The sequence below is a fragment of the Bombyx mandarina genome, chromosome A1, assembly GCF_030267445.1.
Source record: "Bombyx mandarina strain Sakado chromosome A1, ASM3026744v2".
NCBI lineage: Eukaryota > Metazoa > Arthropoda > Insecta > Lepidoptera > Bombycidae > Bombyx > Bombyx mandarina.
The window spans coordinates 8580739-8599751 of record NC_143234.1 but is presented as its reverse complement, the minus strand read 5'-3'; the positions used below and the strand labels follow the sequence as shown (position 1 = coordinate 8599751).

Sequence of the window (19013 nt, the reverse complement as noted above, 5' to 3'; positions counted from 1 at the left end):
TGGCGCTTTTCGTTAACTTCACCAGCGCAGAAAACACCAATCACGTTCCAGGAACTTTGACGCAATTTGCAAATGGCCGTGAAAAGGACCGATCTTGAGGGTGTATGAAAAGCTAATGGTGGATTGTTCCGTGATAAAAACTTGTGAAATATCCTTGTTTTAGTGTGGTGATATTGATAAGATACAAAATGTGCCAAAAAGTGGTTATCCAATCTTAATGGTGATATAGAAATCGCCCGAAAATCGCTGGAGCGTCGATCGAAGGGACATTGCTGACAGAAGGGTAAAGTTCCAGTTCCATTTTGGCTAGTCTTGATTCTATACGGCCTCTAAAGATAAAATACATTATTCACGAGTAGTTCGTATTAACTTTTATGTGTTCGTTAGCTGTGTTAATTATCTTTAAATTACATGGGTATAGACAAGAGCCTAAGCCGGCTAGTATATTGCTTAAAACATTATAAAAAAGGATTGGTAAGTAATATATTGATAAATGAGTCACGTACACTTCCATTTTGAGTTCAGATCCTCATTCAAGTCTACCGGATGAAGGGATATTGAACATTTATCGTGTAACGATGGCTACCTACATATTAGTGGCACATAGTGGTATACATAATATACAACGATAGGCACTGCCCTGTTGCTAGATGAAACATCGATCTGTAGTTTTAACCGCATTTCGTGAATGTACGGACTTAAAACTGGATTATAGAGTAAAATAAGGGGTTTTGTCGGTAATTGTGATTATTGATCATGTTAGTACAACTGGGTATTTTCACGCCCTACCTAGATTTTCGGTGTTGAATATAAGGATGTGCTTGAGTAGCTAATAGCTTTTCGCGTTAGTTTTAATAAGCTTACTGTCTATATTTGTATATTAGATTGATGTTTTTTATGCGTTATTGATTTTTAAAACGTGGTTTTTAGTGGACGATCATAAATTATGAATTATCTTAAAGAACGGATTTAAGTGTATTAAGATATTTTTCTTAACGTTTTTCAGTCAACATATTTACTAGCATTTATTCATGTTTAAATTGTTATAGAATAATTATAAGTAATATATTCATTAATTAGTGAATGATGTATTTCAACAGTTAAAGAAGCCGAAATTAGAATGACCTTGTAAAAAATAAGAAAAATTAGTACAGGTCAATGACTCATTAATTTTTAGTGATCAATATTGTGTATTGATTGATTTCTCTGTTCTAATGAAACTAATTAGTCATTTTCTTGTTAAAAATCCTTATTGAATGGGTATTATTTAAACATAGACATTTCCTTAAGTAAATGTGAAGATTTTAAAATAACTTAATAGTTTGTAGTTAGGAACATTATAATATGAACAAATGAAAAATAAGTAAGAATATAAAGGCCTACATATTACATATTATTATCTAGAATATGCAATACAATAAAAGTATACAAAATCTACATAATACCAATTTTTTGTTTAGTGATTTTCACCCAGAATAAGACAATATATAGAAATTTCATTGGATATGATATGCCTTCATCAAATATTTCAAAATTAAAATTTTGTCACGGCTCATGATAGATGTCAAATTGCTTTTATGGTTAATGGACTATGTACCCACTTAACAATAAGTAGGCTTCTTCTCTCAACTAATCTATCTATCTCTATCTTCTGTTCAACTAATACAATAAAATGGGATGTATGTTTGGACTAATAAATTTGTTATTTATGTAGATTGCCTCGGATGATATGTAGATTACCTCAATGAGCATTACTGTTTAAAGTAAAGTCATACATGATATCTAAATATTCAGACCATATAATAATAATAATTTAAAGTCCAACACAAATATGAACAGCAAACCTTTGTTAAGATGATTGCAAGTATTGTGACCTTGTTTTTGATGTAGCATGTATTGTCTAGTGTCCGTGAGTTTGTCATTTTAAGTGAGGTTTCTGAATATGACTTAGGTAAGTAAGTTATATTCACCGAGGTAAGCTATTATATTTTAATTTACCACATTAGTAAAGCAGACTTATCTTGAAATAAATTTGTCATAGTGATTTAGTTAATAATGCGATGTTGTAAAGATAATTTCTAGTGTTCAATCAATGAGTAATTTGACCATAATCGAACCACAATCTTTAGTCTATTTCATAAATATTTGTAATGATAACCCTAAAACTGATAAATAGCTACTAAACTAACAAAAAAATTAGTGGACAAACAGTTGCTTAAGAGAAAATTGTATCATCAAAACTACTATGGCATTTTTTATTTTATTGAAAACACGAAACTCCCAATTAACCATTAAAACAAAAGTTAAGAACAGAATAACATAGGAAGAAATTGTATATGACTGTTTTGTCTATTATATATTGATTATTATTTAATTGCTTCGAATGCACTTTGAGTTGGAAAACTTTTGACTATTTCATTTTTTACATATATGTACATACATAAATATAATTGGGTAGTTTCGTTAGTAATCGCTAATTTGACTTGAGAGTTTTTGGACATTACATACATGGAAGTATTTCACCTTGTTGAGAATTGAAGAATCTGTCATTAAATACAGAAGAATGACTGTGAATGTTATATGTATATAAAGGGGCAATGTTGAAAAAGTTCACTAGTGTGCCAAAAAAATTGATATTAGTTTATTTACTAACAAGAATGAATTCTGTAAACTTCAGATAATGCACATGGTTCAAAATTTTGAATGTAGCAAAATTGTGCATCATCCGTCACATGTGGATACTAATTACAATTTTTTATATTCTGCTGTAGCGAGCGAAATCACTGCTCACAAGGTATTAAGTGATTAATTATTGCAGCTCATCACAACTTTAGTCACCACCCACATAAAGCTGAAGTGATAATTGTATTATCGTAAGATGGCTGTCTCATTGTTAAGCAGGTGGGGGTATTGTATTACGCAGTATCCCTGAAAACGCTGATGCTCTAATGCCAGTCTCCCTTAGTCGCATATACAATATCTATAGGTTGAGATGGGTTAATGGTTTTCTAGCCTGACACCATTTACTCATTAACATTGACATAAAAATGTTTGTTATCTGTACAGAATGTGTATTTAATCATTAATTTAAATGTGGCTGAAAGCAATATCTCTATCAGAGTGTTAAAATTGATATACCTATTAGAATAGAATAGTTTATTGAGGACAGAAATAAAATTTTGCCTTAATATAATTTTGGAAATTTACACATGAGTTAGTAATTTGCGATAGACAATATAAAGAAGAATCAGTTAAAAATTACATTTTAAACCAATATGAGAAGAAGAAAGTTTCTCAATTGATTTTGTATTAATTAGTTTTATCATAACCTCACCTAAACTAATGACACTGGTGATGATTTCTTTAGCACCTTCTAGTCATCTGATAGCATTAGTTTTTTTTAAACTCAGAGCTTTTTACTCTCGATGCCCTCAGCAAATTCTACCATGATATTGATAACCAGCAGATAGTAATAAAAAACTGTCTTCAAATATAATGAGAATAGCTATACCAACATAAATAGTAAAAAAAAAAAAATTATTTAACAATAAAATTAAAAATTCTTTTGTGTAGTGAGTAATTAAATTAATGAACTCACTTATAATATGGAGATCGGGGAGCAATGAGAATACCAAAACTTGAAAATTAAGTAAGTCCTGACAATAGAATTGTGTTTTATAATTAATAAATCCTAAGTTATTAAGAGCACAAACCCTATAGACAGCTCATTATCAAATCAGTAAGTCAAATAAGAACTTTTCTCTTACATTTGACAAATATAAATCGTTCATAAAGCTTGCCAAGATTAATAGAAATTTCATAAGGAAGAGATTTGTGTTCATTTAAAGAAAAAAATTGGCACTAAGCCCAGTCTCATATGATGGTGTAATTTTCTGTGGAATATACAGAAACAATTGTCTGTCTTAGTAAAAAGTTTAGTTTTTATATATATTTTTTTATTGCTTAGATGGGTGGACGAGCTCGCAGCCCACCTGGTGTTAAGTGGTTACTGGAGCCCATGGACATCTACAACGTAAATGCGCCACCCACCTTGAGATATAAGTTCTAAGGTCTCAGTATAGTTACAACGGCTGCCCCACTAGCTACACTGCTAGTTTACATTTTTATATCTATTGAGTTCCAAATATATGGTAAAGATATAATTTTGTTTTATAATCTTGAGCTGGTGCTAATTCAAATTACTTGTATAGTTTGAATTCGCAGTTTTTTATTATTATAAAATATTTTTATTTCTGTCAAAGTAAAAAGTAGTATAGTATAGTAAAAGTAGTATATGTAGTTTTTTATTTATTTATTGCTTAGATGGTTGGATGAGCTCACGGCCCACCTGATGTTAAGTGGTTACCCGAGCCCATAGACATATTATTATACAGTGTAACTGCCGCCACCAACCTTGAGATATGAGTTCTAATGTCTCAAGTATAGTTACAACGGCTGCCCCACCCTTCAAACTGAAACGCATTACTGCTTCACGGCAGAAATAGAGGCAGGGTGGTGGTACCTATCCGTGCGGACTCACAAGACGACCTATCACCAGTAAACAGTATTTCTGTTTCGTCATACACTTGTTACTCACACACACCAGCAATTACGCAAGTTATAATTTCGCGACTTATTTTTATGACACGATGACGATTATTCCTTCACCGTGGAAGTCAATCGCGAACATTAAGTACATATTTCACTAGAAAAATTGATACTTGCCTGCGGGATTCGAATACCGTTGCATCGCTAGATACGGATGCACCGGTCGTCTTATCCTTTAGGTAACGACGACTGGACGATAATTGCTCCACGCTTTAAATCAGAAAAAATATTGCTTCCCTGCAGAATTAAGCAGGATAGGGATATCGTGTCGGGGCTGACAATAGCCAGTAATGATACAGCATAAGGTATTCTCCTTTGAATATATTTGAATAGCGTTCATTGTTCTTCATATGGAGTACGGTGACCATTTGAATGTGGGCTAAGTTCTTTAGGTTCCGATTATCCGAATGGTGGAATAATTTTGTATAAATTCGCTAGCAAAAAGAAAGACAGAATTGTAAAGACGGTAAACCTGTGTCCGAAATATTTAGTGGACATACAATGTATTAATGCAATTAAATATTTATCTTCGCTACGGAGACCTAATTTTTTGAATGAGCTGATATTTTGTCATCTAACAAATTATCACAAATGTCGACTTTCCGACATACATTAGATCTGTTACTTATTTTAGCGTAAACTGATTGGCTATCATCGTAGAATATAAAACTTTCGCATTCCTCTTAAATCTTTGGGCCTTTACGTAACATTTTTTTTGGAAACACACTTGTCGCCAGCTAAAATATCGATAAAATTCAAATGTTCATAATGTCCCAAAATCACAGCTACTGAATGCATAGGGACAATATTGCTAGGCAATAAAAAGAGCTTTTCTTAAATATGTTTTTCGGTTAGAAGAAACGGCTAATCTCCGCCTCATCTGTAGCGCTTCTGACGGAACTTACACTAGCGGATGTTATAAGGGAAACAAATTCGGGTTCAGGAAAAATTAAAACTTAACTAGGTAAATGTTATTAATGTCCAATAAAATCACAGCAAAGCTTGACCGGGTATAGGCCATTAATATAATAAACGCGAAATAAAATTGCAAAAGTGCTTAGTAACTGGTGGGCGAAACAGAACCTATGAATAGATACTACTAAAAGGATATTCACGATACAGGAAATATGAAGTCTTCACGGCCTATAGGATAAGGTGCCCGTTAGTTAGTATTGATATGAAGCGATTATATTGGCGTACAAATCACACATGCAGGTGCCAATTTGTCCAAGGAAATAAACTCTAAACGTCTAAACGCATTCACGAACGATTAGGTTATTATTATTATTATCTCACAACTTACAGGAAAAATCTGTCACGGATCATCTCCCAATTAAATATAAATTAATCTTAAGCAATGAATGAAATGTAATCAAATCTTAGTTGTATTTTTTATTTTATTTTTGATGTTAATGCACTGTCGATTGCACCTATAATTGAGGTGACATCTGCCATGAACTTTTGTCAATTGTTCAATGTTTTGTATTGACGATCACTTTGTTGGTGCAACTTAATAAATAAATAAATAAATAAATTTCCACATATAACATCGTATAAAAAAAAACCGAAAATAAATTGCATATTTAAATTTCTGATCAGTGGTGATTAAATCCGAAAATATTAGTACAATAGATTTGTATATCCAACAAGATCGACTCAACTAAATATACTGGGGTTGCTACGCATATACATATATAGCTTTTACTTTGTTTCAACTTTCAACTCAATTTATAAGTTTATATGTCGCATATTCGCTTAAATTGAGCAGATTACCTTCAATTTTAGAACCATTTAATTTGATGTTTTAAAAAGTAAGTAAGCTGGGTTTCTTGAATTATCAAATTAGTGATAGGTAGGCAGTGGCTCTGCCCCTGGCATTGCTGAATTCTATGGGCGACGGTAACCACTCATCATCAGGTGGGCCGTATGCTCGTCTGCCTACAAGGGCAATAAAACAAAAAAAAGTGAAAGCTTCCGTGGCCTAAAAGATAAGATGTCCTTTTATCATAGCCATGTGACTGCCATCGTTTGGATGCTAAGCCGGTACTGATTTAACTAATCCAACGTGTTATAAAGGAACAGCTATATAACATATTCGTAATTAGTGTTAGTGCTTGTGGCATTGCGAGTCAGTACCACGACCCTGCATGTTTATGCCAGGAAATATTCAAGCGCTCCATTTAAAGAACAGCCGTCACCCAGTCACAGAGACAATAGGAAGCCTGATAGCCCAGCCCCTATAATCCTAAATTGGTGCGCAAGCTATACAAATCCGAAATTATCGCAACTTCACTTGCGTGTGACGTCATTTGGGGCTATCACGTGCTTGAGCTTATCTTAAGATCAATCATATCTTAAGATACACAATGCACAATGAGTATCAACATAATATGACATAAAATGCGTTAGTAAGTTTCAGCCCACCCTGAAAACAGTGTCAGAATGAAGGATTTTTCTTTTGTGAATTCAAATAGAAATGATTCTTTTCTCTATATGTTTATTTAAATGTAGTTAAGTCAGAGGGACACAGGGTTCTACATTTTTTTATGTAAATGCTATGTATGTACATACGGCCGTGCCTCGGTGAAAAGTCACCATCAGCTGCGCCGTATGCTCACATGCCAACGAAGGTAATGAAACAAATAACTTCGGGAGTAAATCAACAATGAAGAGAAAACAGAATCATACATATATTATTTTGACTTATTTTATTAAATAAAGTTAAATCACTACATAGTATAAAACAAAGTCGCTTTCTCTGTCCCTATATCTGTCTGTTCCTATGTATGCTTAAATCTTTAAAACTACACAACGGGTTTTGATGCGGTTTTTTTTAATAGATAGAGTGATTGTAGAGGAAGGTTTTTATGTATAATAACATCCATTAAATAGTGGAGAAATCAATAATAAATTACAGTTTCCGAAGCGAAGCGAGGGCGGGTCGCTAGTATTACATATGATTCGAAGACACCCTCTAATCTGTATTGGGCCATGCGATTGTTACCACAATCGAAGCGTATTTCAAATTATAATTCCGTACATTTCTAATATAATCTGTATTTTTTTTTATAAGACTACAAAGAGTTCCCAATAAACAGAATGTTTACATGTTGTCTAGGAATACATTCCGCTAATCCATTACTATGAAAGCTAGTGAGAAAACGGAGATAACTTTTTTCCTGTGAAACGATTGTTATTATTTCATATGGAAATGACGCAGTGCTCGTCCCAAATCCATACACGCCTTGTCGGCGATAAATAATAATATCATATAATATGAGAATTATAGAATAGGCCCTATTTGTTTCCACAGCTAGATTAACACGGTTAAGACGACACCGTATCTTTTTTATTATTGTATATTGGTAACCGAATTTACGCCATAATTTTAGGCGGTTATCGAGGTAAATAAACACCAAAAATTTAATACCGTCGTATCAAATCCAGACGTGTGAATGTGTTAATAATTTGCAGGGAGGAATATACAGGTAATGTCAACCCTTCGCTCACAACAGGTCGTGTTCAATACTTAATCACCATTGCTCCATACTTAAACATGAAGATTCAATCAGTATCGACGAAAGATGAGCCTTAGTAGATTTGAGTTTTTCATTCCCTTGTCTTCTGAATGATAATCTGGCTTACTATCTTAGATCATCTGGCGTAAAAATTGACCATACTATCGACTCAGTAGAAACTCGGTTAGAACTATTGATGAGCGAATGGGTGTCGTTAATTTTAGATAGAGTTATTTTTTGCCGATTTCCAATGTATCGACCTTGTTTCTTAAACCTCCCAAAAATGTTTATCATCGCTGCGTTACATTGCACTCGAGTCTCGTCTCTCACGTAAATTAAAGAAGTAAATAAAGACAGAAAGATAAATATGTTGGAATTAATTCTCAGACGCGTACTATGTGGTGGCTCTTCAATGTACGTCTTGTTTTTTTGGTAACTCGCGCTCTGACAGCTGTAGTGTTGTAAATATCCGCAAATAAGTAACGATCAAACTTTTGTACAGAAGTGTATTTTCCCGAAGAGCGTTCGGGCCGTTTTGCGGGTTGTCAGGATTGACGCATTTTACAAAACAGTCGATTTGGCCCGGGACGTTTTTTTGTGTCGAAGTCTTAATTCTACAGTGTTTATATAAAAAAAAAGCGATCACAATGATACTTTATGGCGATTTAACGAACTTTTTCTTAAACCTCACAAAAATGTTTATCATCGTTGCGTTGCATTGCACTCGAGTCTCGTCTTTCACGTAAATTAAGAAGTAAATAAAGTCCGAAAGATAAATATATTGGAATTAATTCTCGGACGCGTACTATGTGGTGGCTCTTCAGTGTACGTGTTGTTTTTGGTAACTCGCGCTCTGACAGCTGTAGTGTTGTAAATATCCGCAAATAAGTAACGAACAAACTTTTGTGCAGAAGTGTATTTTCCCGAAGAGCGTTCGGGCCGTTTTTCGGGTTGTCAGTCTTGACGCATTTCACAAAACAGTCAATTTGGTCCAGGAAGTTTTTTTGTGCCGAAGTCTTAATTCTACAGTGTTTATAATAAAAAAAGCGATCACAATGATATATTATGGCGATTTTACGAAAATATATTTTGTAAGGTGTGTGTGAACAATGTTTGCTATCACGTTCTTTTTATAAGAACACGAGAAATGCATTTGTGGTTTTTGATGTCCATAACACAGCAGTTTTAACGTAGTTTTCGTAGTAATAAACGGATGCTTCATTATTTTTGAAGTCGAAAACGCTTTAGGTTAGGTTAGGTAGGTGGCGCATTTACGTTGTAGATGTCTATGGGCTCCAGTAACCACTTAACACCAGGTGGACTGTGAGCTCGTCCACCCATCTAAGCAATAAATAATAAAACGTGTACTTCGTTAAGAATACATCATGTATGTAACGGTGCTTTGTTTTTATATCGATCGCTGTGCGGGTGGGAAACACGGCTAACACGGTTTCAACCGAATGTCGTAACAATCTAGTTGAAGAGTTTACAAATTTTCCAGCTCGTCAAAACATTCAAACACGATCGTGGCGTAATCGCGAAGTTTTCAACGGTACATACTGTAAAGAAAAAGCTGTCTTGTTCACGTAGATTTTTAATAGTTTTTCGTGTAGTCGTTTGTAATTAATATGCCTGTTTAATTTCTCGAGTGAATAACTGATTTTTAATTTTACGTAAATTCGGATAGTCACGTCCCGAGTAGAACTTTGATTATTGTATAATATTAAGAGTTAGTTTTCGTGTCTAATCTATGAATCTATTATGAGTCTCCTTCACTATGGCCCCGTTTGGGTCAGCCCGGGAAGGGTAGGAGGTGCGACAGAAGTCAACCGTGCAATCAGACATGGTACGGAGTAGATTGTGATTAATCGGCTAAAGCGGTCGGTAACAAATCAGGACGGCCAAGCAGTGGCTTCAGATTGTAAGCCCTCCTTAGCCTTTCCGGTTATTTCACGGTTAGTTGTGGGTGGTAGGACCTCTTCTGAGTCCGCGCGGGTAGGTACCACCACCCTGTCTATTTCTGCCGTGAAGCAGTAATGCGTTTCGGTTTGAAGGGTAGGGCAGCCGTTGTAGCTATACTTTTTTTTATTGCTTAGATGGGTGGGCGAGCTCACAGCCCACCTGGTGTTAAGTGGTTACTGGAGCCCATAGATATCTACAACGTAAATGCGCCACCCACCTTGAGATATAAGTTCTAAGGTCTCAAGTATAGTTACAACGGCTGCCCCACCCTTAAACCGAAACGCATTATTGCTTCACGGCAGAAACAAGCAGGGCGGTGGTACCTACCCGCGCGGACTCACAAGAGGTCCTACCACCAGTGAATACTTGAGACCTTAGAACTTATATCTCAAGATGGGTGGCGCATTCACGTTGTGGATGTCTATGGGCCCCAGTAACCACTTAACACCAGGTGGGCTGTGAGCTCGTCCACCCATCTAAGCAATACAAAAAAAAAATATGCTTCGTTACTTAATGTAAAATAATGAAACTTGTTTACCGAGCATTGCCGTCACGACAGGCGATAGCGACATGTCCGGTCATTCTATGCGGGTGGGGCAGACAGCCAATATATTGTTCGTTTCATAACTACCACCATGGTGGCGACCCCTAGCCAGTTCCCTCCCGCTGACGCGTTGCAGGTAACGGCCATACAACCGTGACCTGTCAGCGCCTACGTCAGACGCGAAACGTAAAACGCCCTCGAGAGGTAATAGACCGTGTAAACGCCTGTTTGAGGACGCTCGCACCGATTTTCTGTATAATAAGTAATCTTAAATTTTAACCTTTTCCATATATGTAACTTTGATCGCCAATAGATATAAACAAAATTTGTGTATTCACAAGTAACTTAATCCTGATGTAAATGGTAAAATTACGCGTGTATCGCATGTTATTATGTAATTAAAATATTTATACGGTTACGTACATTTCCCCGCGAACGGGGTCACGAAAACACCGCAATTTGTATTACAGTTGTTTATTTCGACTCACAGGGGGAAAGCCTTAAATGATACAATATTCAGACATACTGACAAATAACAATCTATAGGTAGTAAGGGCGAATCTATAAAATATAATCGAATTAAACGATCCAATGAAGCCATCAAAGGTAAAAAATGAAGGCATCTAGGTCACTGTATAATAAATTTAACTAATAGCTGTTACGGTTAATAATCTCGGGCAGGAGAAGGATATAAAAAGGAACATAGTAAGAAAATCTGAATTAAATTATAATTAAAATTAGTTTTGCGGTTTATGCTCGCGTGTTCTTATCATTACTAGCGACACGCCCTCGCTTTGCTTCGGGAACTGTATGTTATTATTGATTATGAAAATAAGATGGCAGATTTTTTTCTACTTGACACTTATCGTTATAATGAGGGTAGTTCACACTATATCTTTATAAATTACTAGCTTTTGTCCGCGACTTCGTCCGCGTGGAATAGCTCACAAATAATGCTTTATTTTAGAACTGTTTTTTTTTTTTTATTGCCCTTGTAGGCAGACGAGCATGCGGCCCACCTGATGGTGAGTGGTTACCGTCGCCCATGGACTTCAGCAATGCCAGGGGCAGAGCCAAGCCTCTGCCTATCGTTTAATACTCTCCACAAGCCTCGTTTGAAGAAGGACATGTCATAGCGCTCGGGAAACACCGGTTAGCATAAAAAACGTTATAGTAAGCCAACCTTAACATATAGACATATGCTGTCGCGGACTTTTTTTTTTTTGATCTTTTAAAGGGGAACAATTCTGTCATACATTATTTTAGCGAAACTTTAACCGTTTCTGCAGCGCACGCAGCGGAAGCTCTCAAAAGGGGAAAAACCCGATTTGGATACATTCTTTATTGGTGCTCCGCTCGCATTGGTCTTAGCGTGATGTTATATAGCCTATAGTCTTCCTCGATAAATGAACTATCTAACACTGAAAATATTTTTCAAATCGGATCAGTAGTTCCTGAGATTAGCGCGTTCAAACAAACAAACTCTTCAGCTTAATTATATTAATAAAGTATAGACAGCCTTTGTGTAATTCTGATGTGTAAACTATATTATTGTAAAGCTTCATCAAAATCCATTCAGTAGTTTTTACGTGAAAGAGTAACAAACATAATACATCCATAGATTCTTGCAAACTTTCGTGTTTATAATGTTAGTACGATATCTATCTTTACCACGGTCCGTCGACAGCACTCACGAAAAATATGTTGGAAATAATATAAATGACAATGACTACTAATAAATAAGTAAAAGTAATCACTGCATAGTATAAAACAAAGTCGCTTTCTCTGTCCCTATATCTGTCCCTATGCATGCTTCAATCTTTAAAACTACGCAACGGATTTTGATGCGGTTTTTTTAATAGATAGAGTTATTGAAGAGGAAGGTTTATATGTATAATAACATCTATTAAATAGTGCAGAAATCAATAATAAATTACAGTTTCCGAAGCGAAGCGAGGGCGGGTCGCTAGTTTTAAATATGATTAAGACTTTCGAAGACCGAAGGCAAGGCTGCATTAAACAATATATTTTGAATTTATATGTTAATCATTGCTGAGATACTTTATATGTCAACTGAATAAGAACCTAGAACTCTATGGCCGAGTTAGAACGTCACACTTTTCACACAAACCAACGTGTTAATTTATGACTAGTGACCTAGTATACGTGTTAACGCTCTTATTTATGATCGGTGTCAAACCTGACATTAAAAGTGCAGTGTGCTTTGGGCTAGTTTTTTAACATTCTCGATAACGTAAAAGTTAACTCATATTTGTATGGAGTTGGAACAGCGCCCCTAGCGGCAAACGTAGGCAGTCGTCCCAACTCCATACAAATTTGAGTTAACTATTTCACTATCTAGAACGTCAAAAAATTCCCACTAAGCACGCTGATTGACACCCGCGCCTAACTTGAACTCCAGTCGCCCCTTAAATCAAGTTCGACTATGACTTGTACTCAATACAAATTACCGGAAGACTGAAGTGTTTTGGACTTAAAGTTTGTGAAATACGCCTTTTAAATAATAAACTGCGCATATAAGTCACCCAATTGCGAAGGAAAACCAAATAGTCCACCGCAACCGTATCGTTTACGTCCAGTTATAAAGTTGAATTGCTTCGTCGTGACACTTGCATGATTCACGTATTGTTGTCCTATGGAATGACGTTCAGAGATGCAAAGTGGAATGCCCCCACGCCTGAACATTTCGATAATGTTTTATTGGCAGTGTCCAGAGATTACTGTCTAGAATTATATTATATTTTACTACTTATATAGTTTAGGCTCGTCCCGTAATAACGTGTTTCATTTTGTTCTGACTGAGAATAGCACTCTATCTCGTGTCGTAAGAGATTCTCTGTAGATTGAGCAGCAGCGTTCTCCAAATGAATACCGGCATTTTTATTATTTTTATTATTGTTTATATATATTTAGTGGTCACCGGAGCCCATAGACATCTACAACGTAAATGCCGCCACCCACCTTGATATATAAGTTCTAAGGTCTCCGTTTTTACAGTACGCATGTAAATACTAGCTCTACTACTACTAGACGTAATTACTAGCTCATACGTATAAGTATCCTATCTTGCCTATTACTGCCGAGTAGCAGTCTTCCGATTTGAAGGACGGGATAGCCAATATAAAATCGTGTATTCATTTTTATTATCTATTTTGTATCCAGTGACCATTTTACTCGTAAATCGTGAGGGTTTTTTTTCGACCTAATAGTATAATAAATACAGCAACAAATATATAACAAGGAAACGGCAAATACATTTATTGTACAAGTATATACAACGAAAATTAATGTTTGTCTGTTTGTTTACCTTGTTTGTTCGTGTTCTATAACACTCGTGCATAGTGCATAATAGTTTTTATTTGACTTTAGTATTTGTTTAGGAGTTGTTGGTACTTCACGATATAATTCTACTTAAAACTGCTGTGACGGTTTTTAATCTCGTGTTTATTATTGTTGTATAATTAATTCTGACGTGTCTATTAAACTTTGTAGTTTTCATCTACATGGTCGCGAGTGCAGTTGAAGAATGTATGTCGAAGACTCGCGGAAATCGAAGACATTATTGTACTGTTTTTTTTTTTTTGTTTTGTTAATACTTTCTGCCATTAACCTTCTATGGATGGCGCAGAACTAATCTTGACAAAGTGTTTTTCTTAGATCAATCTCAGTTCACTTTTATGGTAACGGCCTGTTTGATTTGATTGTATAGATAAAAAAAGCAGAAGAAACAAGAGTGACAGTGGAGAGTGACCAAAGCATAGCATAGAAATGTATTGTAAATTTACGCAACTATTAATAATACTGGTCCCCCGGTAGTCTAAATTCGAATATAATTAATTGAAATTATAATTTTGTATACTACTATGATTTTACTGTCAAAGACTACACTTTAGACAAATTATATTAACTAGTGGTCCCGCAGTAGTCGAAATTCGATTATAATAATTAATTGAAATTGTAAGTTTGTACACTATTATGATTGTATTTTATACTTCTATAATCACAAATTTCGCCAAGGCTACACTATTAAAAAATATTAATAAAGACAAACAATATTTAATCTATTCTCAATTTGACAACAGACGTCAAGAACAAAAGTTTGACAATAAATAGTATGTATGCTTGTGTGCGTCAAATACATGGTATGTAGTTGTTTAATGTTTTCTTTATTGATTTAATGTATCTTCTATGCATTATTTAAAAAAAAAAATTAGCATTGTTCACTTCTTCTCTATATTCTCTTTAACTGTGGAAATTTTCAGTCCTCCGTCCGCGCAATTTTCGTAAAAAGGGATACAAAGTTTTTGCTTCACGTATTAATATATAGATAAAAATAAACAATATTTAAGCTATTCTCAATTTGACCACAGACTATAAGCAATAAGAAGAGTTTGACAATAAACTAATAGTATGCATGCGTGTGTGCGTCAAATACATGATAGTGTGCGTAATGTATTTTTTATGCATTACATATTTAAAAAAAATATTAAAATTTTACACTGCTTCTCTCTATGTTGTCTCAGTGTAGGAAATTTTATACTCTTCCGTTCGCGCAATTTTCGTAAAAAGGGGTACCACCTCATTTTTGTTTCACGTATTATTCTATATAGATTTTTTAAGTTTGGTGTGTAAGGAAGAGCGCATGCGTGAAGAGAACATATCGCTCTCGCACGCCGTAATGGTGGTGACGTCACGAAATGTTCCATTTCCATTTTTATTGCCTAGATCTTTAAAGGCCTCGTAGCTTGATCAATATGCAATTTTAATGTTCATAGTAAAAAATATAAACATACCATTTTAATAGCAGAAATAAATCTTTTTTTTTTTATGAACAACTATGAAAGGTTTTGGGACAATTAAACAATTTTGTTGGAGTATTGAATGTTTGTTTACTTTTTTGATTTTCTGTATTGGAAATTTGGGGTAGTGTTTTTTTTTAAATTTTTGTACAGATATATGGATTCGTTCGAGATACCAATAGTTCGTTTTTATAGTTAAAAAAACACAAATTAGATTTTTGTACTGTATTCAGTTATCAATTAAACTTAGAACGATGTTTGTGACGTTTGATAAATAGTTCAGTGTATTCTAAGAGATTCTAGCACATTCGCAACTTCACCCTAACTATGAAAATAGGTACTTTTTATAGGTACTATTAGGCCGATGGTATGCTACAGAAAACCATGATGTTTTTAATTGAACTAAAATTAAGTTTACTCCAATTATTTTTCCAAATTTTTAAACTTTAAATGGTTCTCCTGTAAAATTACAAAAATGTCGCTTAAACAAAATAGCCTTTCACTCTTTTCGATATATTGGGGATTTTGCTTCATCGTATAGCACATAAGGCACTACTCCAAAGCTGTGACTTTCATATGAATTTGAGTCGAACGCCGACGACTTTAAAGTACAGTTTTCATTCGTATTTTCCAACAGATCGGTGCGTTACGTATTGATCGTACGCAGCACACGAGCCTTTGTGTGAATTCGAGTCGAAAGCAGTCAACTTTAAAGATCAATTTTCAATGATGTTTCGTATTTTCCAACAGATCGGTGCGTTGCGTGTTGATCGTACGCAGCACACGGGCCTTTATGTAAATTTGAGTCGAACGTTGTCGACTTTAAAGTACAATTTGCAATGTTGTATCATATTTTCCAACAGATCGGTGCGATGCGTGTTGTTCATACGCAGCACACGGGCCTTTATGTGAATCTGAGTCGAACGTTGTTGACTTTAAAGTACAATTTTCAATGATGTTTCGTATTTTACAACAGATCGGTGCGTTGCGTGTTGATCGTACGCAGCACACGGGCCTTTATGTGAATTTGAGTCGAACGTTGTCGACTTTAAAGTACAATTTTCAATGATGTATCGTATTTTCCAACAGATCGGTGCTTTGCGTAGATATTGTTCTTACGCGGCACACGGGCCTTCATAATAATATGAATTCGAGTCGAAAACTGTCGACTTTAAAGTGCAATTTTCAATGTTGTTTCGTATTTTCCAAGAGATCGATGCGTTGCGTGTTGTTCATACGCAGCACACGGGCCTTTATGTAAATTTGAGTCAAACGCTGTCGACTTTAAAGTACAATTTGCAATGTTGTATCATATTTTCCAACAGATCGGTGCGATGCGTGTTGTTCATACGCAGCACACGGGCCTTTATGTGAATTTGAGTCGAACGCTGTCGACTTTAAAGTACAATTTTCAATGTTGTTTCGTATTTTCCAACAGATCGGTGCGTTGCGTGTTGTACGTGCGCGGCGCGCGGTTGTCGATCGTCTGTTCCACGTGAGCTGTGTGTGACGCGTGTATCAATCATGAACGAGCTGGACAGCCTACGCCAGGAGGCGGAAACCCTTAAAAACGCTATTAGAGTGAGTTCGAATCGAATTACTTTACCACTAGTTTATTTTTAATACGCTTTTATTAGCTCTTCAGACGTAGGTAGGTATGTTTGTAACGGAATCTTTGAACATATGATTTTAATCCCCTGCAAAACGTCGGTTTCACTCGAAATTTGGTATATTTAATAAGGACCGATGACAATTCAATATTAAAAAAAAAAAAAAAAAATGAAATTCAACTAAAAAATGAAAAATAAATAATAGTTAAAGAAACTAACAAAATACGCTTTTATAGAAAATCCAAAATAGAAAATAAATTTTAATAAATTTGAATTAAAAGTAGTCTAAGAAAAAATGATTCTATTGTAAAAAAGAGTGGGGTGCTTTTCAGGATATCAAAATAACTCTTCTACTCATATCTGTTCATAAAATATTATAACTACTGATACCATGCACCCCACGCTTTTTTTACAATAAAATCATGTTTTCTTACACTATTTTTAATTTTTTTTTTTATTTGTTTTTGTATGAACACAGGATGCGAGGAAAGCGGCATGCGACACGTCGCTGGCCCAGGCCACCTCGAACCTGGAGCCGATCGGTCGCATACAGATGCGCACCCGACGAACCTTGCGCGGTCATCTCGCGAAGATCTACGCCATGCACTGGGGCAGCGATTCCAGGTACGTGGAATATGAATAAATGAAAAAAAGTGCACTATTTCAGCTTCGCCCTAATGTGTGTAGGTGACCTCACGGGTCTCAAACCGGAGTGTTGCTAACACTGACCCTAGCAAGAGCAGTGCTTCGCAGAATCTACCACCGGATCGGAAACGCGACCCACTGAGAAGATCCGTCGAGAAACTCAGTGGGCTGGGTCTATGGGTTAATTCGCTCATCGAGCCCTTCGTCGCAAGTGACGGGTTCGAAGAGGACGGTGACCGGTGATTTTGGTGCCTAAAAGCACCGTTAATGGATCAGGAGGATCCGTAATGACGTGCTTTGGGCGACGTCGACGGTTTGCCATTCGGTCTACAGGATCGGGTATGTAGTTTCCAGCGGCCACAACAAGAGGGTTCTCATGTCGCGCCGCCTTCTCAAAGTGGCGCACGACCACCATAAATCATGCAAAGCCTTTAAATAGATTATAATCGGAAACCAAGAAACTATTACACATTTAAAATTAAAATTTATTTTTACGCTAAACTAAATCCCCAAGCATGACGTCATAAGTGGGTAATCGTGTTTATATAATGAATAATAATGGTCAAAAAAATAATAATTTGGTTCACCAATTTCGATGACATTGTACACGAAATATCTATCAATAATTAAGAATATTAATTAGGTCGAATCCTACGTATTGTGTAGCCAAAGAGCTTCAAGTATTGTCCTCAACGACTGCCTATTTTTGTAAAACGGACAATGAACATTTCCATAAGGGCCTTAATGACTCAGCTTCATTCGTATGCAATTTTACCGTGTCCTTATAATAATAGCGACCGAATAAAAAAAACAGGGAAATTCGGCTCTTAAAGTCTTCTTCGCTTTGGGAAATGGTGTTCTTAAGACTCTTAGTCAATAAGAATGGTATCTAGATTAATCTGATTAGATGTTTTATAAGTTACATGACTCCTTGACATCTAACATGCCAAACCACATCGCTTAGCAGGTTGTATATATACTAATAGAGAAGCTCTTTTCTTTAGCTTTTATTATAAATTCTGTATTGTGCTTATTAAAATATTAAAAAAAAAACAGTTGACTCGATAATGATTTGTTAAAATTAGAATTACTATTCAGATGATTTTTTTTTGTACAAAAATGTCTTAGGTTGTTGTCCCAAAAGCATTTCTAGGTTTTAAAAGGCGAAGTACTTTAAGCTTTCGAGTATTAGATAATGAAAATGGAAAAAGGCCACGTGTTACGTCATAAGCCCTATAAATGATTCATTGTCGTCTATAGATGGCGCTTAATGAAGAATTAAATTTAACAAAAAAAAACACCTTTT

At 35.3% G+C, this 19013-nt stretch overlaps 1 protein-coding gene across 2 annotated transcripts in view; it reads left to right on the top strand.

The window, feature by feature from the left end:
- Nucleotides 1-19013, top strand: part of Gbeta13F (guanine nucleotide-binding protein subunit beta-1) — a 28259-nt gene continuing 9246 nt past the window's right edge. The window contains exons 1-3 of one of the 2 annotated variants that reach the window (XM_028188321.2): nucleotides 1-283; nucleotides 16891-17033; nucleotides 17541-17686. In XM_028188321.2, the coding sequence (XP_028044122.1) occupies nucleotides 16977-17033; nucleotides 17541-17686 (203 nt within the window). In that variant the 5' untranslated portion in view covers nucleotides 1-283; nucleotides 16891-16976. The other variant, XM_089739550.1, reaches the window with a different exon arrangement.